Below are 26,586 nucleotides of genomic sequence, written 5' to 3' on the forward strand. Positions count from 1 at the left end.
TAACTCTTTCTTGGGTTGAACAGTAACTTTATATTGCCCCTGTTTAAGCATGCATACAAAATCGCCCTTTCTTGATGGAGTTGGATGTCATTATAGGATAACTGGAGTCATGCACTAAACAGGGTGAGTTCTTCACACCTGGATGAGCTTGTCTTTATGCTGCACAGTGTGAGACTGTGACTCATATTTGGGAGGGACTGCAGTGAAACTGAAGCAACTCATGTCCGTTCCTTTGAGAGATCCTGCACAGACAGATGCTCAGTAGGAGTAACCTTGCTTTCACCCAATACAGCCAAAAACTCTTCTTCCCACTCAACCACAGAAACCTCAGAATTGGTACTGCTGCCTGAAGACATTCCTGACTGTGTAGCTGTTCATCAGCAATGCTTTTATGCACATTTCTTGGCTTACAGTGGCAAAACATAAGGGGAGGTTTTTGCAAAATGTGTAACTGTAACCCTGCCGCATACTTTCAGACTGCCAACAACAAGGCCTCCATTCAGAATCGGAAAGAAAGTGTGAGCCAATGTAAAGCCTACAATGAAGTGGAACACAGACTAAACACAATTCGGAGGCCAGTCATATGAGGAGGCTGATACAGGAACAAACATTTTAAGAGTGCTAATGAAGACACTCAGCAAAGAGACAAGGATGCTATTAGTCAGCCCTCATTTACTCCAGTCATCCATAGCTCCCAGGAGGCATTTGAGGTAATGAGATCCCTCTGTGCTCTTTCTGCGTCACTCCCACTGTCTGACCTCTCTGTTGCTGGACAGCTGTAATTGAAGGCTTAGCAGAATGCGCCGTGCCATGCTGCACTTATAGCACATGCTGTCAGCATTTCTTTTGCTCATTACACGTGTATTATTTTCCACTGCATGGCTATTTGTCCCACACATGTACAGCAGGGAGTCACTCAATCAGTCTGGTGCTGAGACTTTTGACAAGTGTTTGGCTTACTCCAATAGTTAATAATATTGTACTTGTCTCCATGGGGAAATGTCTCATCTATTTGACCTGTCCTAACCACAATCATACAGCAATCACAGAGCAAAGCTTGTGGATCTGCGCCAGTACACAAGCGTGCGCCTTGTGTAAGTGTAATGGCAGGATTATTCCTGCCTAACGTGTCAATCTTATGGTGTGGGAGGAAAAGAGAAACTTGCAAATGCGGTGATGCAACAATGATAATTACCATGCAACTATAGAAGGAATCAAATTTTCCTCTTTTCCACTGCTGGGGTATTTTAGAATTTAAAATCCTTTCCTGAAGGGGAATTTGTCACTCATGTTCTGTGGGTTGGGAGAGTATCGCTCAATACAAAAGGTACATTTACCTGGAGCCTAATATTCAAGTGCTGACAGACCCATAATACTTCATATTTCAGCTGATTACAGTAGGGTTACCCGTTGACTTGCATGCATGCCTGCTTGACTTTAATCTGGTGTCAGACTCGAGGCCTGCACCCAGTGCAGGACACATGTCAAACTAAACTGGCGATCATACCCTTACCTCACTAACAAATATGCTAACACACATTAGCATGGAAAAGGTTGGAAAAGCTGATCCATAAAACAGACCATTTCATGAGAGTTTGGACTCACAGCAGAGCTGTGCAGCCCAGAATCTTTATTAATATTATTCCTCTCATTATTTTTACTGAAGCTTGTCGAACAACCACCGAGTTGTCATGTTCACACTTGTGAAATAGGCGATGTCAAGCTTGTAGGATACCTGAGGATATAGTTTAAGCGATTGCTCTGTATTATCACCAGTTATAATATTTAGCTTTGTGAAAAAGCTTCTGGTGTAATATTATTTTGTTTAACTAAATTGTATACTATTCAGAAGTAGCTTTATGTGGACCCAGTTATACATGAGAAAGCTATGTGAAACTTTATCAACTCTAAACTGTATGTAGGTTTCTGGCCCTTGATGTGAGTGAGTTTGACACCATTGGAATAAATTGCAGCAGGTTGTGTGTTTTTCCTCTTTAAAAAAAAGACTTTTCAAAGTGAATTGATCCCTTGCATAGCATTTGTATTTCATGTAAACACTTGAAGAAATAAGAGCAGCACAGTGCTGGCAACAACTACTCTGAAGAGATGATAAATATCCATCTTCAGGGAGCTCATCAAACATTCGCTAAAGAGATAAGATGGCCATTGAGGAAGACAAATGTATAATGATTTCATAACTGTAGCCAAAGTCCCACAGCTATTCTGATTAAATGGGCGGTGCATGTAAACACCAAGACACTGTCAACTCACCAGTCGTGTAATAGCACTGTTGGCCACTTGCATAACTTTTGCTTATTCCATGCTCTTGGGATCAGTGTTCCTAGTGTGCTGGGTGCGAGCGTCCAGAGACAGGGTGTGTTTGACAACAGTCGTTGGTCCTCTTAATTTTGGGCCAGAGCCAGGCAGCTCTTGGAGCCTTTGCAGACAGACTGACTACTCCCTGCATGTAAGCAAAGTGTCATATAAAATCTCCAATCATGAGTTGAATTCCTGAAGCTGTTTTAATACACCCTGTTTATATTCTTACATCAGATTTGTAGAAATAAAACAAAAAAAGGAAAATATTTTACAAACAGCTGCTAAGATTCATTTTAAGATAAAATTTGTTCTTAAAGTCGACAAAGATTCGTGCAGTGACTGCATAGATCAGAGCCATGACTACTCCATATTCCAAATAATTTTTTTTAATATCAATTTTTAGGAGGTTAACACTAACACCTACTCCGCCTAAATCCCACCACTGTACACAGATGTTTTGAATAACAACGAGTTCGTGCTTGCTTCCTGGCCTCCCACCCACAAGCATTGCATAAATAATTTTTCTACAGGGCAAAAGCATTTTGTAAGCCTCTTATTCTCTACTTGTTTTTTTTTTTTTTTTTTTTTTTTTTTACCATCTCAATTATGCATTTAAAAATATACATTTTGAACTTTTGGAAAATACCTGCATCAGCCATTGCACAGCAACGTGAGGAGGAGGAGCACAGTGGCTAAGTTCAGGCAGCCTGATGTTGACCACAGATACCGGGAACAAGTTTATTCAGTTCACATGTATGAAACTGCCGATATGCTGCCTCTGATAAAAAGGCTACTTTTTCAGTTTGCAGAATTTAAGATGGTTCTGATTACTCGGAAACCTTGGTCAGAGATTGGGAGCTCTCTGTCATACCAAGTAACAGTTTCCATGGTGGAAATTGTTACTAACTAAGAGGTGTCTTCTTGCTTTTGAAATTTCTTTCCACACATCTCTAAACACTGTGCTGACATATTCTTGGTTTGTTGTGCATGCACTGCATGATTGTGGTTTAAGTTGATCTCAGTAGTACTGTACGAGTGTCCAATGAAACATGTTTCCACAAGAGTTTTTTCAGTCTAGAAAGAAGTTGACTATAATTAGTTAAATGATCTGTAAGCTAGAATGATCTGTAAAAATGGGTATTATTTGCCAGTAGAATTGCATTAATATCAAAACCTACAAAATGGTAAACAAAACTGTAAAACGATTCCAGTGCAGCACATAATGCAAGTATAAGCTGGCCCCTTCCAAGTTGTAATTTAAAATTGTACTGTAAATGTACTGGTGGTTATAGCAAGAGCAGTAGATGATGCCAATTTAACTCTTTTACTTGATTTGGCTTCAAGGTTTTGTGTGTGTGTGTGTGTGTGTGTGTGTGTGTGTGTGTGTGTGTGTGTGTCTGTCAAGCTTTAGTTACATTGTTTGTTCAACCTTTTTTATTTGTTAATAAATTGTGATTGGCTGATTCACCCTGTGGACTGAATGGGACAGCTCCCAGTTAACCTGTCAGACATGATTTGGCGTTTACCATTGGGCTACTGTTTATGTCAGTCCTATATTCTTTATTAAAGCCATTGCATATTTATATTTCCTTTTTACCTCACTCCTTTTCATCTTTCTCATAGTGATCCATCAGCACCTGTTTGGGGAACATCATTTTGACCTAATAATTTCTTTGCCTACTAGCTTCACAGCTGACAGTACTTCCTGTCAAAGCTCCTGCCAAAAACAACCAGCAAGAAATAGCAGCTGTATTAGCATGCTACGTTTTTGAGGTGTATGCTATATGCAAACTTTAGTCATATGAGTCTAGAAGTCTCTTTTTATATCAGCAGGCTTTGTGTGGGATTTTAGACCTTCAGCTTTCAGGTCACATGTGCATTCACTTTCATTGTTATTATCCCTTTGAACTTGCCTTCAGAGAGACATTAAATCTGTACTGTACATAGCACCACAGCTGTGGCTCTTACCTTTCCTTGTACTTTGCAGTAATGTGATTTCTGTGTGTGAATAGAACCAACTACAGACTAATGTAGAACCGATCTAGAACTAGACCTTTTCAATAAAAAAACAAACAAAATCAGACAGTTTCTCATAGAAGGTGTGTGTTGCTTTAGTTTAAAGGTGATGGGTACATATCAAAGGCTTACTGTCATGGTCTCGGGCCATGTGGGCCCAGTATTCTCAGTTTTTGTATGTTTTGTATTTCATTCCCTAGTCATGCCTTGGTTCCTAGGATTATTTAGTTATGATGATCCTTATTTGGTTACCTCCTGTGTGCCCCTGTGTATCTGTGAGCCCTCGTCTCTCCTTGTGTTTTATTCTATGTTTTCCCCAGCCCGTTATGTCTGTGTCCTCCCCGTGCTCTCTCCCCTCCTGTTTGAACCTCTGTACTTCCTGTTTTACTTTGGGACTCCCGCACCTGTATACGACATGTTATGTTCACCCTGCCCTGTCTCGTTATAATTATCAGTGTCACCTGTGTTCCCCATGTGCTCCCACTTCCCTCGTTAACCCTCTGTGTATTTATGTCTGCGTCTCTCTCAGTTCTGTGTCACGTTCTCCCTCATGCTGTGTGTGATTCTCCCTGTGTTTCTTGGTGAGCTTTATATTTAGTTTTCCCAGTTTAGTTTTGTATTACCCGTGATCTGCCTTTCCAGCAATAAAGCTGTGATTTTGAGTTTATCCCCTGAGTCCGTGGGTTTGCATTTTGGGTCCTCATCCTGCCTGCCACACAGCGAGCCATGACACTTACAGTTACATATTTGTTTAGCTAGCTATGGTTTTCATATCTACAATATCTCTCTATTGGTAGATTAGCTTAGTCAGAGCATGTAACTCAAATGTGCTACTGTAAAGTAACAAATAGTCATGTTCAGCTGCATGTTAACACGTGTCTGATTAGCCAGTCACATGTTAGCAACTCGGTGCATTTAGACATGTAGAAATGGTCAAAATAACCTGCTGAAGTTCAAACTAAGGATCTGGGGAAAATGGTGATGAGGTGACTCTGAATGTGTCATTGTTGTTGGTGACTGACAGGCTGGTCTGAGTATTTCAGAAACTGCTGATCTACTGGGATTTTTCCCGCACAGCCATGTCTGCGATGATTTGCAGAGACCGGTCCAAAAAAAGGGAAATGAGCAGCAGTTCTGCCGTCTTCATGCTAGAGGTCAAAGGAGAATGGTCAGACTCCTTTGAGCAAATAGGAAGGAAATGGTAACTTAAAACGTACTAATTACAAACAGTATGAAGAACGGCATTGCTGAACACACTACATGTCAAACCTTCAGGCAGATTGGCTACAGCAACAGAAGAGCACACTAGGTGCCCCTCATGTCAGTTAAGAGCAGGAAACTGATGCATTTCACACGGGCGCGCTAAAGTTGAATAACAGAAGATTGGAAAAACTTTGTCACAGTTTGGTGTATAGAACATGAAAGCACAAATCCATCGTGACTTGTGTCAACAATTCACGCTGCTGCTGCTACTGCTGCTGCTGCTGGTGTAATGGTGTGGAGATATTTTCTTGACACGCTTAATAGCAGCTGTTGCTCACCATGTCTTTATGACCACAGTGTACCCCTCTTCTAATGGCTGCTGGATATCCAGCTGGAGAATGTGCCATGTCACATAGGCAAAATTATCTCGAATGTATTTTTGGAACATGAGTTCACTGTATTCAAATGACTCCACACTCATGAGGTGGAGATTCACATATTGGATGTGCAGCTGACAAACTTTGTCATCATATCAATACGAACCAAAACCTCCGAGGAATGTTTCCAGCACCTTGTTGAATCTGTCATGTATAATTAAGGCTGAACGAGTTCCAGCCTGGCACTGGAAAAGTGTACATAATGAAGTGGCTGGTGAGTGCATGTGTAGGTACTGTATATCATATTTTGATGCAGAAACTCCACCACTGCAGGAATGTGATAAGTACAATATAGAAAGATTAGTGTGTTTATAGAAAAAAATTTCCTGGGACTACTGACAGACTCTTTCAAAACAAAGATTGTCATCAGTCTGGGGTGTGCCCAAAGAAAAACAAACACATGCATGTACGGCTCAGCTGAAGCAAACATTTACCCGTCTTCTTTCTGCTACTATTGTGTAATGGATACTATGTAATTGTACTGTTTGTTTGTGTTGTGTTGAGACCCATTTACCACAACTTGTTTTCAATGTGGAACAAGACATCAACCCACTAAACAAACATTCACAAGCAAATATTGAGAATCTAAAATATTTTCATGCACACAGTATGGATGCATATAGTGCAGTTCCACTGAAACCTCTGCATAAATGTAAATGTTTTACATCTAGTGTATCTGTTAGCAAGTTTTATCCAATATGAACGAATCGCAGAAGACATGTCTCTGATGTTTTTCCATCTTTTGGTGACCCTGTCTCAGGATCCTGGCCAGACATGACCGATGACAGATGAGGGTGTGGTGTGGCACATCTCACACATGCACACCAGCAGAGTGTCGTTTTTATTAGAGCACTCCAAGAATTTGATTATAACCAAAGGCCTTGCATTTCTGGCAGTTTCAGGATTGACCTCCATTGTCTGTACTTCCCAGAGATAATAGAAGATGTCATCCAGTACATTTTCCCCAAATGCCCGGAAATCTTTGCTTCTGTGGCCACACAGAAGAGCGTTGTAGGCTGGGTTTACTCATGTATACCCATGTGAAAGCTTTAGTAATGTTTTACTCGTTATCCACTCATAGTTAAAGGATGTTCAGACTCCTCAGTGGCTTGCTGGTAAAGTGAAAGAAAACCAGCGCATTCATGTATGAATGCACATTATAAATTATGAACACAGTTAAAACAAGACTAGTTACAACAGTAGATTAGTAGATTGTAGAAAACATGCACCAGATGGCCCTGTCAGCAGACAGAGCTTTATGGTAGCCTGGAAAATTACCATCACCGTGTTGATCTGAAGCTGTCTCCCATTTCTGTTGGAGTAGCTCTGCATGATATCCACGGTAGGTTTTGTTTCGCTGTGTAAACAGCTCTCCTCTCTGCTAGATGCAGATGTTGAGATTTCTCTTTGAGTGGTAATGCCGGTAGTAAGCTGGCTGGCGTACTAAGGGATAATTATGGTTTTCTTATTGGTGGCGGCAGCGGTGGTGGTGGGGAAATGGGCTGGTGCATACAGAGGGTTCCTTCTGCTACAGATTTACAGGATGGAGCCTGTCTGGTTATGAAACGTGACATGGGGATGTGGCTGGCTATACCAGCTGGAAACAATGGTCTCTCTCACCGTATAGCATTCTTTCCACTCTTTCTTACTAAACTTTCTCTACAAATTACATGTTTTTGGGAAACAAAACCTTCCACAAAGGTCATCTCACATTGTGCGTCATCAATCTTATATATGTTGAAAGCACAAGTACAAATATTGAACGGGGTCAAATGGCTACAGTAACATTTGTGAGGCTGTTTGTTGATTACAACATGTATAGTTCAGATAGGTAGATATTTTTTTATTAAATATGAAGAGCTGTGAAGTTTTCTAAAGATTTCTCCCTTTCGTTGGGTCTACAGGTGTTTTCCCAATCCATAATGCATATGAGAAGGAAATGGCTTAGACAAATTCAATCAGTGCTTTCCCAGGATTGGATTTGGACGATGGTTGATATGTTTAGATGTAAATTCTATGCTTCTTTAAATCAATAAGCTCCTCGTTGGAGTGCTCTTTGTGTCAAGCAGAAAAATTGGTGACTTGGGCTCAGTTTGTGGAAGCAAATGTGAAACAGTCGAGCAGCAGCAGCCAGCTTCCGAGCACGTGGTGTTTTCGCTTGCACTTCCTGTATTTATTATCAGCAACAGCATTTAAAGCTTAAATCATTGCTGAAATAGCATCCTGCTAATATTGTTAAGGGTCAGCAGCTCCCTCTGGTCAACATGGTTAATTTAATACCAGTAGACAGTACTGGGAGGAGAGTTGGAGATATGGAAAAGGACAAAACCTAATCTAATATGCTGGTTGCATTTTTGTACATACATAAGTCATCAGTTTATGTAAAGGTGTACAGGCAATGTCCTCCACAATTACAAAGGTAGCCCACCCCTAACCTACCCCTGTCCTGACTGGGATAAACCTTGTTCCATGTACTGACTGAAATATGATAGTATTAATCATAATTGATTATGCCTTGATTATGGCGCTCGGAGCAAGTCATTCAGGACATTCAAGCACTTCATGTTACTACACACTGTTACTCTCTGTTTAGGTTTGGTAACATCTGGTTTAAATTCAGGATTCAGGCACAGTTTACATTAGATTTCTAGCTACAGACAGAGCAATCATTTATATTAACTGACAGAGTAGATTTATCTATCTCTCTATCTGGTGCAACGATACACAAAATTCACGGTTCGGTTCGATACTTTGGTGCCACGGTTCGATACTTTTTTCGATACAAAAAAATGTTCATGCCTTTTTAATTTGTCATTTATTAAAATTATAAATATATATTTTAACTCAGAAGTACAGTTTTTAAATTTAATGTTGCTGAAACAACAAAATTTTTAAAAAAATCTATCTGATCGAGAAATCACTCATCTTTGGAAAAGAGAGTTTATTACAGAGAAATGGATCTTTCCAAAATAAAAGCTATACTATACGCTTCTTCTGGGCTATATTCTCAGCAGCATATTAAACATATCAGGTCCCCATAAGGAGCATCGTGTGTGTGTGTGTGTGTGTGTGTGTGTGTGTGTGTATATATATGGCTGAAAATGAAATCAGCGATAGTTCCTAAATATATAAATTTGCTTTTAGTTAATTTTTGTGCAGAAGTGTACAAAAGTAAAGTACAGCATTGAGATTTGCAAATTAGAGGGTCATGTTTAGATATGTGTGACTTAAATTCTTGGTAATACTAAGCGAGCTCTGTCAGGTGCCTCGGGTTGATATGCCCTTTACCCACATCACCTTTAACCCTGACTCTGTAGAGCATGGGTTGAAAAATGCGGTTGTCTGTCTTTAACGGAGGTCACTCTTTGTCCCTTTTTTGTCCAAGCTTATTGAATACCAACACAAAGGCGACCATAAAAGCAGAGTAGTTTTCTTTTGGAATGAGGCCTGCCTGTTTGCTCTCCATAAAAAGGATTCGAATGGGCTTATGCTTGGTGATGATTCAACTAGATCAGATAACATTGGCTTATTTCCAATGAGGTGATTACTTAGCATAAATAGAATAGATTGACCATTTCTGGGCAGCGCTCAAGCATACAATTTGAAATCATCAATGAAGAATTCACGCCCTTTCAGTCAGACTCTGAAAGTAAGAATTTAATGGGCTAAAGCACAGAGCCAAAACAGATTGTGTCAAGGTCTAAAAATCCAGGCGCTGCACTGTATCTAGTCGCTTGACAGGACACCTCTAGTTGCTTCCTGTTAGGCTCCTGGTGTTTTTGGCTACCCAGCAGATACTTACTCCTGCTTTGTTTCCCGAGAGGCTGAAGATGTCATTCTGCTGCTTAACAGACTGCTGGTACACAACATACGAAAAGTATCCGTGAGTCAATATGGAGAAAGGATGTCAAACAAGTGGTCTCGCAGCCCCAGCTAGCTTTCCTGTCCCTGGTTTGGTGATGCAGAGCTAAGACAGTAGTGATTTTTTTATTTTTTTGTATTTTAGATCCGGACAAGTCATTAAGATTTTGTAACTAAGCAATAGTAATTTAAAACTGTACAGGTGAAGGGTCGTCAGCATGATAAATAATAACAGTAGACTCAGAATGTGGGACAGCTGACAGGTATTACTAAATATCACTTATTGTTCTTAAGCATCTCAGTTTGTTTGTCGTCTGTTTTGTAAATGAATCACTCATTAAATATGAGAACATGACAGATCACCTGTAGTGGCTTATATTCTTTACATTCATTGGACTGTGCTCTGTGAATATGTCCTCAGGCTGTTAATACAGAGGTCTGCTGGAACTTCCTCAATCATTCGAGAGCTACCTGGATGTTAGCCTGGAATCATGCATAAGCACTCAGTTTTATGTGTGACACATCAACATAATCTTTGCTCATTGCCTTGTGCCATCCTCTGGATTTGCCTTACAGTGGGTTTGTCCAGAAAATGAAAATGAGAATCAAGTTTAAGGGTTTTTATTTATTTTTTTGCAAAGGCAGGTGTATGTTAGTGTAACTTTTTCATTTTAGTCACATACACATATGATGGTTACCACACTTGTCATAGTCATTGTCTTTTCTTCTGGAACTATCCGTTTTGAGAGCTCCCAGTCATCTCACCCTCCCTTTTCCTTGACTCCAGGACCTATACTTCCTACTGCTCAGAAGCAAGCACACAGTGACGTTGGTTGGTTTTGTATGGCTGCTGTTCGAGGATTCAGTGACGCCAATTTACAAGGGTGCTATGTGATCCTTTCATTTGCCAGGCTTTTATAGTGAAAGGCCTGGCAGTCAGTGCAGCAGTTTCAATCCTACTTGCTGAGAGACTCCGCTCTATTGAGGCATACAGCCCTGTGTGTTGTCCCAGCTCCATGCCACAGAGCAGCCACAGGTTTGATGGTTCTGCTTTTTTGCTATGGTTACTTTAGAGTTGAAGTATAAAAAGCAGTGTAAGAGTCAGGCCCTAGAGCTTTGACATGTGGTCAATGAGAGTCTTTGCAGTGTGGATTGGTTACCTAAAGACTAGACAAACCCATTAAATACATAAGACAATGGGTCATCCTTTCATCAGTGATTGAAGTTTTGTTTTTGTTTTTTAAATTTCTTTCCTTGTGTGCGGTCATTGAGGGGGAAAAATGGAGCTTATTGGCTTTGTTCTCCATTTGCACTTCAGGCTTTTCTCTGCTTGTGTTTAGATTTTCCACTTAAATTCTAAGAGCCAATAAAATCATCTCTTAACAGGTTTAAACTAAATTCCTTCTAATCTCCTCTATTGGTAAATCTAAAAATAAGTTTTAAAAAGCCTCTTTCCCCACAAATTATACTTTTACTAGACAATTATGGCTTCTTTTACAGCTTAGTCCAGGAAGCCAACACGAACATCTCTTCTCACTCCACCAGTCCCATGAACAAATCTTATGGATAAGCCAAAAACAGGTCTACTTTCCTGTGTCTTTAGTACAGTTTAAAAAGAAAAACTGCTGAATGTTTTTTTTTTTTCACTTCACTGTATAGTTTGTTATATAGGAAGATATATTGCCAGATGGCAAATAGAAGGACTGCGAGTCCATTGATAGGTAGTGTCCTTGAGATCTAGTGTAGGTATAATAGCTCCCTTGTTCCCTCGTAGACACACTGTCTGGACTGTTTCATGTGTTAAATTATCCCATAATGCGCTAAACTGGACTCCTCTTGAATTCCCTATCTTTTCATCAGGTGTTATCACAAGTTTATTTGATGTTTTGCACCATCGGTTCAGTGTTTTTACCCACGCATGTCAAGTTTCCATGCATGTGATCATAAAGGTATATATAACTGACATGCTCATTCCCCATTTATAGACATTTATGTTTATAGGATGTGCTTACAGTTGTTCCCGTGTTTAAGGTCTAGACATGGTATTTAGTGGTTATGTGGAGTAAATTAATCCTACAGAGTCAACAGCCACTAAACATCTACTCAGGGTTCCCTTCTTGCAGGCCAGCTGGTTCCTACTGATGCAATTGGAGGTCTTGAGCCCCCACTATGCACTTTATTTTACCTCCCTGCTCACCCTGTTGCTTTTACCGCCCTCAGTGTCGGCTGAGTGTTATTTGAGGCTGGGGAGAGCCAGCTAGAAGATGTTGTGTCCAGCAGCAGGGGTGAAAGGGAGAGTTCAAAGTGGCTGTAAACTTCCATTGGACCAGTTCTCACAGTACTTATTGTGGCAGTGCATTTTATTACTACAACGCTGAAGGATTGCGGCTGACTCTTCACCTACACGCAGTGTTATAGGTGTCCTGTCTTTTTTTTTCTCTCTGCCTTACTCTTCCCTCAGCTCTTTTTATGGCACATGGCATCCGCTTCAGTTGCTATGCGAGAGACAAGTATGAAGTGGTGTCTTCCACACACTGCACACTGGGGCAATGATATAAGCAAGTGGAGGAAATGAGGTTTCTATTAACAGTGGTGTGAAGTTCAAACTGCTTCTATTGAGCTTCAGGACAGCACCTTCTCGTTCTGTTGCTTAGAAATGGACAACAACGTGCAAATTCTCCCCTTTGTATTTTATTTCATTTTTTTGATTTTTTTTTTGTATTATTTTTTGAGGAATTTAATTTCAAATGTCAGCTTTTAGAAGGATTATGTTAAATTTTGTCAAAACGATGGTCAGTTGCTCTCTTTGGTTTTTAGCATATGGTTGTGAGGACCTCAGCTCAAATGTTTTCTTCAAAAGTAGAGCAGGTATTTAGGCCATGTTCTGGTTTACATGCGGACAGTTATAGGAAGCATAAATTTGTGCTTTGTCTGCTTTTGTTACTGGAAGCTGAGCTGTAGCTGTCTGGCTCTTTAGTTTGTTTGTTGAGCAGGCATGCGAGAGAAATAATTTGCATAACTGTACAGGAGCTCAGAAGCTTGTATTATTCAGTTAATGTGACCACTGTGGTCATCCATATGGCTGCTTCCTGTAAAACTTAGAAACACTGGTGTAATCACAAATTCTAAAGAGATCAGGCGTAAATTTGATCCGTATTGAAAACGTTATTTTAGGTGTTGTAAAAGCAGCTCAACAATTCATGTAGTAGACCTCCACAAGAAGTTGTTAAAATAAAAAATATGCTAGACATGCTGCATTTGGCAGAGTAGAAAATGTTTTGGGAAGAGGTCAGAGTGACACGTGAGGACGTTTGGTTCGTATCCAGAATAATGCAATTATAAAAAATTGAGAAAAAAATAATAATAAACCCGACACTTATGAGCTCTGAGAAGCTAAAAGCAGTGTTTTGCAAAAAATAAAAAAACAGAGACCAAACGTTGCTTACTTGAAGAAAAGAAATAATATCGAACCTTCCCTTAGAATCCATTCAGCCATCCGTCCATAATTTTTGGCTTATCCAGTTCTGGGTCCCAGTGGAGTTGGAGACTCCCCACCTGTCACACAGCGACTGTCCCAGTTGTCAAAGGTTAATTTCTCCTAGAATGAAAAATGAAAAATATTTAAAACCATCTGGATCTTTGATTCAGATCTAACAGAAAGTTGATCAGAAGAGAGCCAGGATCCTGCACATAGCAGACAGGGTTTTTTATGCATAGATTTTACACAAGTATGAGAGTTCAGGTGTGAGTAAACCTGTGCTCTGTGACTGATTTGGATATCTCTTTATGAGCCCATAAAGTGCCTGACTATTTGTTCCCTTGTGTGTAGTGTAAAGCATATGAAAAAGCCCTTAAAATCAATTGAGCCTTAATTTTTTTGCCATGTTTTATATGAAACCTGTGTTCGTTTTGTGATTTTGTGTGTGTGATTTTGAAAATCTTTATCATTTTCTTTTTTCTCTTTCCTTTGTCTTGCCTTCTTCCATCCTTCAGGTGCCTTGCAGGACTGGAGTTCCCGACCTCTGTGCTGAGTTAAATCCTAAATCCTGGTGGGATCACGACTGACCTTTGTTGCTCCGTCATCGGCTCCTGTTTCCCTCCCGCTCTTCCTCCAAACTTCTCTCCTCCCCTTTCTTAAACTCTGTTCCCCTCCTCCTCTGTGTCTGTCGTTCCCGGGCTTATTACTCACTGAAGGGAGCAGCACAGTAGCTGGCAAAGGATGAAGCGGGTCTGCCTGCCAACACCAGACAGAGGATAGAAGCCACAAAAGGACTAGCAAGGGGGGCAAGAGAGGCCAAGAGGAAGAGAGACTGAGAAGAAATCTATCAGAGAGAACCACAACGAAAGTGTGAGAAGCAACAACAATCAAGATGCCTCGCCGGAAAGACAGAAGTTTCATCAGCTAGGAAGGTGCCACTAGCAGATCTATAACTCTGAACATTTTTTTAAACAAACTTCTAACCTGCACACACAAAAATAAGTTGTGGAGACAGATGCTCCTACCCTCTGGAGTCCTTGTTAACACCTGCTATGCCTCTGTAAAAAGTGTTAGCCATGCCAGCCAAGGGAAAGTACCTGTTGAATGACCAGGAGCTCAGAAATGAGGCACTCTACCGCAAATACTCCTGCATCAGCCAGTATCAGCCGCTGGTACTCCTGCTGGGCCTCTCCATGCTCTGCTGTGTAATTCTCCTTATTCTGTTCTTTGCCCTCCGATTGGTGAGTTTTAACATACACATTTGTTTAAAAGTTACACTGACTGCAAACACTGGAAAGCATTATACCTTTTAAATATGAATCCCAGTCTGTGATTTTTAACAATACAGTGATTATATTCATGACCTCTGAGGCAGAGGAGGGGAGTCATTGGAAATGATCAATAGTTCTTTTGAATTCCTTCATGTGACTAATCTTTGGGCTTCAACTGCATAAAAGGTATTAATTGGTATTAAAATGTCTTAAGTCAGTTTTTCATATACTAAGATATGGGCACCTGGGTTTTATTAATTGTACTTGACATTATAATTTAAATCCTCCAAAATATGATTGCTAGGTTGCACTGTTGAGTCATGAAAATTGGCTCCTTTGCCAAGATTTTACCCAACAGCTGAATCCAGCATGCAGGTTTTCAGCCACACGTGGTGCATTTTGTGTGCAAAGTGTTTCCGGTGTGGCACAGTAGGAATCAAGAAAGTGGAATCCAGTGCAAGTTCCAGTTCAAGTAATTCTTGCAAAGTAGCTTGACTAGATTAGATTAAATCACCAAATATGCTATAAACTTACTGGAACTCAGATTGTTGTTGTTTTTTAAATCAGCCTTACTGATTTGCCTATCTAGGAATAATGCAGTGAGTGTAAGGAATAACTGAATTTCTGAAAATTGGTAGCCTCCATAAACTGTTGTATAACAATTAAATTGAAAAAAAAAAATGCAAAATGCACAACCTGACTTTCACAGCATGGTTTCTTATGACAATGGCACCAAGATGCTACACATAAACAGCAGCTCTTGTAGTCATAAACTCAGTTTTTCTACCTGGCATTTTCCTTTTAATTGATGAAAATATGTTAGAAAAGCAAATTAAAGAAATCACTCATCCAAGACAGTATGCAGTTAATAATTAAGATGCTCTAGATTCAGCTTGGTTCAAGTGTTGTTTTAAGGCACGTCTTAGAAGATGTTTATTATTTAGTCAAGGAAAGAACCTGCTGAGCCAACATACAAACACACCTGCAGTTTTCCTGCTTTTTGCATCACTGTTAGTTTTTATTGCTAGGTGACACAAATTGCTGTTGCAAGTATTGACGTGCACCAACGATGAAACATCATTTATGTTTCTTTGAGAGTTATTTTAAAGACCTACAGACCTGTCACATCCTGCTTTAACGATGATAAGTTTTAGTTAGTCGATTGGTGTTTGGGGGAGAGATTTGGCACATTAGGACAGCAGCAGTAGCGTGCTGTGTTATGAAGCAGGATGTGGCTGGATGTTCAGTTTGAAACCTTAGGTCACCAGTGAAAATGTGGGAGAAAAAAACAACACTCCTCTATTTTGATAGCTGCTTGAATAAAGCACTGTGGGTACAGATGTAGAGGAGTGTGAATGAGTGAGTGATTGTGTAACTGTTTTGATGTGAAGGAGGATGTATCTGAAGTAGGCATGAATATGGGGAATGCAAATTTCAGTTTCAAGATTATATAAGGTTATAATGTTTTTGTGCAGGAAACGGCGTGAAGTGTATGTTGTCTCAGTGTCTCGTTTATCCACAGAGAGATGTGAGGTCAAGGTTGGCTAGAGAGGGCTCAGAAATACTTGCGTTTAGTTCCTTTTTTCCTCTGAGGCACGTTCTCTCTGTTAATTGTTTTACCCAGCAGTTAAAACTTGCATCAACTTTGTTGGAGATTTGAATAGAATAAAACAAATCAAGAGAAAACTAAGACATGCAGTAAAATGTTTAAAACAATGCAGCTGTCAGAGCACAGCGACTGCAATTGTGCTTCCTACCGTGACAAGAAAAGACATGTATTCATTGAGTTCTGCTGTTCAGCGGCATGCTGTTGATTTTTGGCATGATGGCAGGCAGCTGCTACAGCTTCTGTCACCGTAGCTTATATTACTTTCTCCTGCTGGAAAAACCATTTTAACCTTCCTTATATTGTGTTGCTGCAGTCTTTTTGGCACACTCCTTTTTTTCATGTCTCTCTCAAACATTGGTTCCATCACTCTTGTATCCACTTTACACACATTCACGCTCGCACGTCCATGTTGGTAACATGTAGCTTCTCATTTGGATTTCAAAATATGTAAAATCTATTCACACCTTCAGCAATCCCCTGGCATACCATTACACACTCCTTTTTTTTCTGTCCTCTCTTCTGCGCATGCAGTTGCCAGGGGTACAAAGGAGTTAAGAGAAAATGTTGGGTTGGAGCTTGTATAACACTTATTAAATGCAAAGGAGGGGCACAGTGTCGCTTAGGGGGTGGCCATCAATGTCAGGCAGTCACTTTCGACTTATGTAACTCTTCTTTAGTCGTGGATATTGGATGATAAATGAAGGAAAAACTAGAGAAAACTGGCATTAAAAGTGTGTCTTCTAACACCTGTCTCGGGTCCTGATTGCCTGGAAGGTTCTTTAAATTTTATCCAAATACAATGGCTATAGCATGTATAATAACACTCTTAGACCTAAATATGTAACTCCTATAAATGCATTCACTGTGGCCTTGAAACCTGCTTTTGCTGTCTCCATATAGTTGCTTTCATTTTTATTAAACTTACTGCAAAACGCCCCTTTTTCGAATGTCAGTGATGATGCTGAATCACAGAAATAAAAGTCAGAATGATCAGTGCAAAGTCTCACAGAACTTTAAACACCCTGGCTAGTTTTGTGTGATTTCCCCCCCCCCCTTGGTGTGCCACATGTTAAACATTAAAGCCGTATCTGCTCACGTGGATTTCTCCGCAGCTGAAACGAAGTAATTGTGCTTTTGCTGCCGTCAGAAAGGTTTTGTCAAGACTCGCATCTACACGGGGAGCGGAAAATGCTTTAGTTGAGATCTGGCCTTTTCCAGTGCTGCCATGGTAACCAGAAAGATCAACATACAATGCAGAGATGGCCTTCTCCGCTCAGAGATCTATTGACTCTGACTTTGTGCGTCTGTCTCACTCCTGAGCGCTCTTTTAACCCCTTACTTTCTCTTGTGTCCAAGGCAATCACACATCATGTGCACACATCGACGAACTGCTGTTCTCATGCATGTAATTACCTACGCTTTTGATACACAAACACACACACAAAAACGCTCTTCTTTTCACAAATGCATTCTTTTTTTCCCCCCCTTTTGTGCCAGCTTCTCACTGTGCAGTAACTCAATTAGGAAGATGTTGACCTGGAGGCAACAGCACATGAAGCAGAGACAACTGTGAATAAAAACACGCAGTAATCTCACATAGGCCTTTGTTCTCAGGAGCATTTTATGTTGATTTTTTTTTTTTTTAAATTTTTACCTTCAGCTTCAACTGCAGTGTACGAGTTCACCAACAATACAAAAATTATTGAGCTGCTCGTTAAAATATTTTTTAAAAAGTATATAAGTAGACTCTACAGTACATGCAAGCAGGTGAAAATATAGATTTTTCACACAAAATTTACAAATACTTCACATTATTGGCAAAATCCATAATGTTTGCTTTTCATCTTGTGGGAAATAAAGGTGGTTATTGCAGGAAGTGCTATTATTAGTTGCGCTTCTTCATACTAGATGGCTAACATAGTTCTTCTGCCACTGATACACCTGTGGCCCATGCACAAATGTAGCTACTGACAGCTACTGACCTGAAACTTGCCTTATAATGTGTTTAAATACTAGCAGCTGTCTCTTGTTAAATCTGACTGTAAATACTTGTGATATAACTTATGTTATACAGCAGTCCTCTGTGGAAAAACCTCTGCTTCAGTTGAGCAAACTTCCAAGATGTTATCTAAACAATATGTTGTAATTTAAACCTGGTTGAGGATAAGGTGTTGATCATCTTCAACCAGGCTTGAAAGACACTGAGCAACCCTGTAAGAGTTTAACAAATTGTGTTTTTATTTTTCTCTCCCTGGCTTCTGTTATAGGGAGCCGACAAACATTATGTCTTTGTGAGTGTGGTGAGCGCCAGCCTGTGTGTGTTCCTAGCTGTGTTTGTGCTGGTGTGTACAGACGTACTCGCACAGCGATGGAGGCGTCTGCTAGGCCTGATTGTATGGGCAACACACCTCACCTTGGGCTACACCTTCATCTTCAGTGGACCTATTGTCTTACCTTGGGACCAGGTAACTTCACTTTACAGCAGAGTTTAAACTGAAGTAATGCAAGCCTTTTCCAGAGGCAAAAATCTTGGGAAGCTGTGTAAAATGTACACAAATACTTAAATCATTTAGTCCTGAAAACCATATATTTGCTAGAAAAACTACAAACACAATACACTGAATGGTAGAAATAAAAATTTAAAAATCAATTTTTCCACTTATCCACTTTTTCCTGCTTGTCCAATCGAGGGCTGCAGCTTAGCACAGGCACCATTCAGACTTACATTTTACCTGCGACCAATATAGAATTGCCACTTTAACTATCTTTCGACTGTGAAAGGAAGCCAGAGTAGTTTTAGAGAACCCCCAGAGGCACCTACACAGAAGTACACATTGGATTCAAACCCAGGACCTTACGCTTATTTTAAATTTCAGGGACGAGGTATGTTTCCCACTGTGTTGGATTTGTCCTTCTCCTTTATTTATTTTTTTCATCGAGGTGGTCGGCTCCTCAACACCTGAAGCCCTCCCTTCTGTTGCTGGGTTTCGTAATGTCCCAAACATTATCAGTGGGTAACAGGCCTGGACTGCAGGCATCGGTTTTATATCTGACTCTCTGCTACAAACCAAGGCTGTTAAGAAATATATGGAAATTTTTTGACAGTCTTTTTCTTGAAAATGTCATAAGTTTAACAACCTTTTCCTGGCATCTTTTATATTGTTGTGCATTAATGGTGCTCTCTTACTTATGTACTGTGTACTGTTAACAACCCATATGGTCCCTGTCCTCTTTAGACCGGTGTGCGTCACTGATGCTTTCCAAAAGTAAATTTCAGACCACAGGGCAGGTTTTCACTTTGCCTCCATCCATCTTAAGTGAACTTATGCCTAGGTTGACTTTACTGGTGTTTGTTTAGAGAGTTATTCTTTGCATAACTGATTTTGAATCTCCATTAGTGGTTGCAGGGACTGTGCAGTGCTATGTGAGATCAAGAACATCATGGACATTCAATATTAGCTTTTGTTTTTTTTGTTTCTGCATGTAGTATATTTCCATTTAGAAGAAAAAAATGATGAATATTTATACTTTCTAATTCTCACCAAGTTGCTGGTTTGGTTGCGTAAAACGGATTTTTTTTTCTTCTCATAAATCTTCTACAGCTTAGCTGTGAAATGTCTTTTAGCTTTGGATCTGTGACTAAACACCAGATGATGTAATTGTTCCAAAAACTAGGAATGATTTGAAATGACTCAGTCCTTTCCTATATGTTCCCAGGTGCCTTTATTCCTCTTCATCATCTTCTCTGTATACACAATGCTGCCATTCCAGATGAAGGACGCTGTAGTGCTGAGCATCATTTCCTCTCTGTCCCACATTTTGGCCATCACGATACACCTCAAAGTTTACAGCACAGAGACCAGTTACCTTGCCAACCAGGTAAAACCATTCGAATTGTTCTAGTAATTCTAGTTCTTACTGCTTCTGTGATGTTAATCAGTCTGTGATTGTTGCTTTAGTGTGAAGAATGTGTTCAGCACTTCAGGTCAATATAATTTGTAGGAAAATGGCAAGTTGCAGTTCATAATTACAAGAACATAGGAATCCTTCAGAAAACACTGAAAACTTACAGATGTGAATCTCAGTGTGTGATGTGATGGTGTCAAAATATTGTGTTTATTACTGGCCAAGTTAAACACAAAAAAATGGACCAGTAGAAAGCCAAAGCCATTGACGTAGGAACTTGAGTATCATTAATTTGTAATGTCCCGTTCCAGCAGGCACACAGAGGTTCAGATTCATGCCTGCGTGTGTGTGTTCGTGCATAGCAAGTGTTTCAACTTGAGCTCTAACATCTGCTGCTGTGCCTCTTTCTCTAGCTCCTGTCCAACCTAGTGGTGTTTCTGTGCGGCAGTGTGGTGGGAGCCTTTCATAAAGTCCTAATGGAGAAAACCCTGAGGCAGACTTTCCAAGACACCCTGAGGTCCCTGGGAATGCGGATGAAGCTCGAGATAGAAAAGAGACAACAGGTAATACAGTGGCTTTCATTGTGTGGCATGCATGCTTTAATGTGTGTTGTATGAAAATTTGTTTCTGCAAATAGGTCTGCAGTGCAATGACTGGATAAAGAGTGGCTTGGGTAACGTGGTGCTTTATCATGAGATTTCACAGTTTTTGTCTATATTTTGAACCCTCACAGAATGTAAACAAACATTACAGACAAATGAAAATAGCTCATCATAATCGTTATTGCCGTACTCTTATTATTTTATTGCATTTAATTTCTGAGCTTTGCCTTTGGCTGCCCTTACGTTGACTCTTCCATGAATGTTTTCAATGGGACTACCAAATCCTTCTCAAATTAGATTTTCCTGTGATGCCTTTTAAATTACACGCATCTGTGCTGACTTCTTCTACTTCAGGAGCCTTTTTGCAACAATTTCCCCCTTTTATCATTTGTTTTGACTGTTGCTTAGTAGAGGACATAAAACATGCTGACAGGGAGGCTTCAGTGTTGCCTAGCAGGAAAAAAAAGGAATGATATAGTCGTTAACATTCAAACCTTCTCTTCTTGTTTTGAACTGTGGCTGGGAGGAGAGGGGAAGGGAGGGAGCGAGAGAAAAAGAGGAACCAATGACAATCGCACACTGTGTCAATTCCACTGGGAAAAGCCCAGTATGTTCCCCCGAAATGCTTCTTGGCAGGGTGTGAAGGACATCTAAATGATATTCAAACTGTTTGTTTATGCTCCCATGTGAAACCAACATTAATAAAATTGGTTTAATAACAATGTTTATACATGTTAAAATAAGTATCATACTAGGGATCGTTCATATACATTTTCATTCACATGTACACATTATATAAAGAATGACATTTCCAGAAGCACTTTACATACTGTCCTCTGTGCAAAGGTCCCTTTATGAGAGGTTTTTCTTTCTTTTTTTTTTTTCTTCTGATAAATATTTTCCATTGTGACTAAAAAGCAGGTGATATTGTTGCAGAGAGGAGGAAGCATGAGCGCGCACACACACACACACACACACGCGCATCTGTAAGGACTAACACATAAAATGCTTTGCCTTAGGTGAGTTCTTAACCCTCATGATCTCTCCCACATTGTTTGTGTTTAAATATTACTACATGTGGATTATTTGTTTTTACTTCGGAGTGGTAGTGACTCAGGAGGTACATCAGAGATCCACTAATCAGACGATCTGTTGTTACTGCTCCGGCTTCTCCTTTCTACATGTCGAGGTGTCCGCAATCCAGATACTGAAACAAACAAACAAATAAAAAACTTCCCATATATTTGTGTGTAGCAGCACAAGTATAATTATCATGAGAGTTTGTGTAAATGGGTGACCGTAATCTTTATGTGTAAGCTTTTTGAGTAATTAAGAAGACACAACTGTATGTTGTCTACTGTTTACACTCATTTAAATGGATGTGTGTGTTCTTACTTCTTAATTTCCCTTTAAATTAATTTGAAAAAAAAAAAGAAAAAGCGTGAGTATTTGGACTAAAAAAAATGAGACTCAAAATTAATTTTCATTCTCTCAGGTCCTTGATATGTTTTGACAGCTTGGAGAGTGTCCACAAACCCTCCAGGGAAATAAGTCTTGTGACAACACACTTGGCTTTTCCAAAAAGTCAGAGACATTTCTCACATGTAAACTACTAAAGCACTAAATTTAGACACAAATCAGCTGGTATATAACATACCTTGCATGCCATGAAGTGTGGTAGTGGTATCTCTGTGCCAAGCGAGTGGAGGTTTGCCAGGTCCTGATTAGCTGAAGTAAATAAAAGGGTCCCAAAATAGAGCAATATTGTAGATCAGGGCTGCCCAATCCCGGTCCTCGAGAGCTACTATCCTGCAGCTTTTAGATGCATCCCTACTCCAACACAGCTGAATCAAATGGTTTGATTACCTCTTCAGCATGCCATCATGTTTGGCAAAGGCCTGATAACAAGCCATTCATTTGATTCAGGTGTGTGGGAACAAGGATGCATCTAAAAGCTGCAGGATGGTAGCTCTCGAGGACCGGGATTGGGCACCCCCTGTTGTAGATTATGAAGACAATCAGTGTTGTAGCAATACAATGACGAAGTTGTTTGCGCTCCTCCCCTTTCTCGTAAAATTTCTTCTGATTCGCTGTCAGTTGCAAAAAGGTTTAACATGAGCATCCATCACTGTAATAGTATGCCTATGTATATGGCATAAAAATGTATAAATAGGTCAACTAATTTATTCATGCACAAAGAACTGCACATCAACTTTTCATTTTAATGCTTTCTGTACAAATATCTTACTCAGATCTCATGATTATTGTCATCACAATTACAAAGGTTTGTCCCCTAAGTCAATTAGCAAAAAAGACTAAGTACTCTTGCTCTAGTGTTTTGAAGGATTTTTAAAATGCCAATGATACGTTTACCTCGCTGACTAAAGGAAATATATTTGAAGCACTTTGCAGTGACTTGTTGAATTAAAATATAACAAGCCTCGTCTCAGCCAGCGTAGTCAGATGATGTAACCTGCCGCCCTTCATATGATGTGAGAAGGGATTAATCATTTCTTTGGAAGTCAGATTTGTGTCTTAATGAAGCAGTCGAACTTTGAACATTTCTCAGGCCTCAGGGTATTATGGCTCATGCTATACACATATTTCTTCTGCTGTCTCATGTTAATCATGGACTAGATGCAATAGCAGCATGATTTGTATGTGTTTGGTGCCATTGCACCATTTTTAACCCAGTGTGAATATTCTGGTCTCTATATAAACCACTCCTGCTCTGAATGCTAAGTAAAGGTTCACAGGTGTGGGGACAGTGCTGAGGAAATAATAGGACTGATACAGACTGGGACTCAAAGTATGATGTGATTACAGACAGAATTAAAGATGGTCACAGGAAAAAAAATGTTTTAATTGGAGCTTTTGCTTCCTGTGTTCTGGTCATCATATTTGTGGATGTCTTCTGTTCTACCCTTTCTGTTTCTGGTAGACCTTTGTTCACTACAGGACCTGACCACTCATGGCTGTATACTGAGTGCAGCAGTCAAATAAGCTTAATTTCCTGACTCTCCTAAATTGCACTTATGTAACTAATTGTGTGTGTGTGTGTGTGTGTGTGTGTCTGTTTGTATTTGCAGGAGAACCTGCTGCAGTCTGTGTTGCCAGTCTACATCTCCATGAAGATGAAACTGGCAATAATGGAGCGCTTGCAAGACTGTAAAGACAAAGAAGAGCAACAACGGCTCGTCAAAGATAACAACTTCAAAAGCCTCTATGTCAAGAGGCATGAAAATGTCAGGTACAACCGCAACCATCTTTGGGATCGCAATATTATTTTAAATAATAACCTCGTTGTAGAAGCCTCATTTTAGTCAAAAAATGCATTCATTGTTCTGGCAGCAGATATTGGCTGTCCAATCTGACATTTTGGAAATAAGTGTCTGTGGCCTGAATTTGCTCTGCTTATAATTATTAACACTGACAGATTTCCAGACTAAATAAAAGACTACATTTGTGTAAGCTTAAAATGAATCACTTCAGATGGATTGTGACTCACATCTAGTGTGCGTGTCTTGTAAAAGACCCGCGTTTTAAACAGTATTTTATTGTATTTATCACGTTGACTTTGAATTAGAAAGGACTTTTTTAAGTAATTAAAAGAAATGTATTGTATTTTTAATCTAAATGTAAATCCTCAGGCATCACATCTTAAAACAAACAAGGCAAGAAAAAAGCAGGGGGGAAAAAGCAATTCGAGACAAATTCTCTAAATACTGGAGATTACTATGTCTGTTTTCCGAGCAGTGACCCAAATATAGCTCTGCTTTATGAGGTTTTCATTAATTTAGCAAGTGCTGACTGATATCAGGACAGCTGAAAGCGAAATGATTTTTCTGATGCGGAAACAGGACGCCGTTCTCATCTCACGTCACTAAAAGCATTGCAGGTTTTCCTAAGAGCAAACTCAATACTCTGTAAAGGCAGTTGTTTTTTAACAATATTCTGCACGTGGACGCAAAATGAAACCGTAATGGCATTAAACACAACAAAACTAAACTATTTTCTTTTTAAGATGTTTGAAGAAATGCTTGAAGATCTATAGAGGTTTTGAATTTTGCAATCAAAGGTCCATTGTGGCATCATCTTTGCTTCCATGTTCATTTAAGGCCACTGCAAAAAGGTGTTAAATGATAGGCCGTGTCATATACAAGTCTCTATAATTACCTGAGTCAGTCCAGTAATTAGCTGTGTTCTCAGTCTCCTGAAACACCTGGCTCACTTCAGTCACGTAGTGGAAGCAGGTGCAGTATCTGTGTTCATCCGCTGGTCACTTACGGCCAGTGTTACTCAGGCCAGGCTTCAACGGTGTCAGTAATCAGCTCCACTCGGTGCATTTGCCTATATGTACACAAGCTATGAATATTTGTGGTTGTTTTTAATAGAGTTTAACAGTTCCAAATAAACTGAACCATGGGTATTCTTGGACATAGTTGATGACTTCTTTAATAGTTCCCTTCAGTAGTCTTTTCTAAGCCAGATAAAACAAATCACTTCATGCTTCGTGCAGGATTAATCACGACTGTTGACATAACCTCTAATATGGTCAGGTGATTGTATTCACTTAGCTGGTGTGAATACAGATACGTTAAGACAATGAATCCATTGCTCTCTTTTTGTTTGAATTCATGCCAAGCTTCTAGTCTTTATTTTGGTGGTGTCAGGGTCTTTAATAGGTCAGATAAGATATCAGTGTTCCTTTGTGGTTTGCTGATGGGTAGTTTTAATAATGCCTGGTCTGTGTTTCAGCATTTGAACCAAACATGCCTTTAAATCAGGTCTACTGAAGTTTAATGGGTGATAGTACAGATATTTTTGCCCGATCAATCCCGATCAGCACAGCCCATAATGGTCACAATGGATCATAATGGGCTGTGCTGAGAAAAGCTGCTGTTTTGGGGCCAAATTTGAAGGACTAAAACTGTTTGAGCTTTATGGCCATTAGTATCCTCCAGTCCACTGCACATTGGTTGATTGTTAACAGAACCTTCATGAAGTCCTTGTCAGCATCTATTGTTAATTGGTTGAGTGACGAAAGCCAATGATGAAAGACAGGATTTGTTGTTCTGCCAGTATTTGTTCTTTTTATCAGCCTGGGCATGTGAATCGCAATCACATGGGTTTGGCCCAAAGTAAGCTAAGCCTGGTGGTTTTCTTTAGGAATCTCCTCTTTTAGAATTTAAAGGATGGCTTAATTCAGTGGTTCCCAAACTTTTTTTGCTAGGCCCCCCTTTGTTTTACAAGAAAAATGTTCCCTGCCATGGAGGGGCCCCACCCTTTGGGAAGGTCTGGCTTAATTAGTGGGATTCTTGTAGTTTCTACAATCAAAACATCACCAAACAATTTGAATTTTGAGTTATTCAGTCAGGACCACTGTAGTATTAAAAAAAAAAAAAAGTCAGAAGCATGTATGCATGTAAACTTTGCCAGCTCTAAAACCTATTTTGTTTGATAAATGCTTGTTGCACATGTTGAATGGGTATTCTTTCATTACATGTGAATATTTCTGTGTTAAATGTTCGTTCACTTAATATCTTTCAGCATTCTGTATGCAGACATTGTCGGTTTCACCCGACTGGCCAGTGACTGTTCTCCCAAGGAGCTGGTCATTATGCTCAATGAACTGTTTGGCAAGTTTGACCAAATTGCCAAGGTGAGTTAAGACATTAAATAAAAATAGCTTTTATATCCAAGTGTCGAATGCCCAAAGGTTGCACAAACACAAAACTTCCATTGTTGACAAATCTCAAACACACCAATTTATTTAGCCATGCTAGCAAACATGCTAACATTTCAGCCTTGTGGAAACAAAATAGAGATCATATACTGTACATCAGCGGTCCCCGACCCCCAGGCCACGGACCAGTACCGGTCC

At 39.8% G+C, this 26,586-nt stretch overlaps 1 protein-coding gene across 2 annotated transcripts in view; it reads left to right on the top strand.

The window, feature by feature from the left end:
- Positions 1–26,586, top strand: part of adcy7 (adenylate cyclase 7) — a 62,874-nt gene that overhangs the window by 16,615 nt on the left and 19,673 nt on the right. For both annotated transcript variants that reach the window (XM_086261167.1, XM_086261254.1), the window contains exons 2-7: positions 13,830–14,555; positions 18,462–18,659; positions 19,912–20,073; positions 20,514–20,663; positions 23,792–23,952; positions 26,253–26,364. In XM_086261167.1, coding sequence (XP_086117293.1) covers positions 14,391–14,555; positions 18,462–18,659; positions 19,912–20,073; positions 20,514–20,663; positions 23,792–23,952; positions 26,253–26,364 — 948 coding nt within the window. In that variant the 5' untranslated portion in view covers positions 13,830–14,390. The remainder of the gene's footprint in view (positions 1–13,829; positions 14,556–18,461; positions 18,660–19,911; positions 20,074–20,513; positions 20,664–23,791; positions 23,953–26,252; positions 26,365–26,586) is intronic.

The sequence above is a fragment of the Aulonocara sp. 'chitande type north' Nkhata Bay genome, linkage group LG1 (assembly GCF_057382095.1).
Source record: "Aulonocara sp. 'chitande type north' Nkhata Bay isolate Kocher_YH1m ecotype deep benthic linkage group LG1, A_spYH_male_GT1.1, whole genome shotgun sequence".
Lineage (NCBI taxonomy): Eukaryota > Metazoa > Chordata > Actinopteri > Cichliformes > Cichlidae > Aulonocara > Aulonocara sp. 'chitande type north' Nkhata Bay.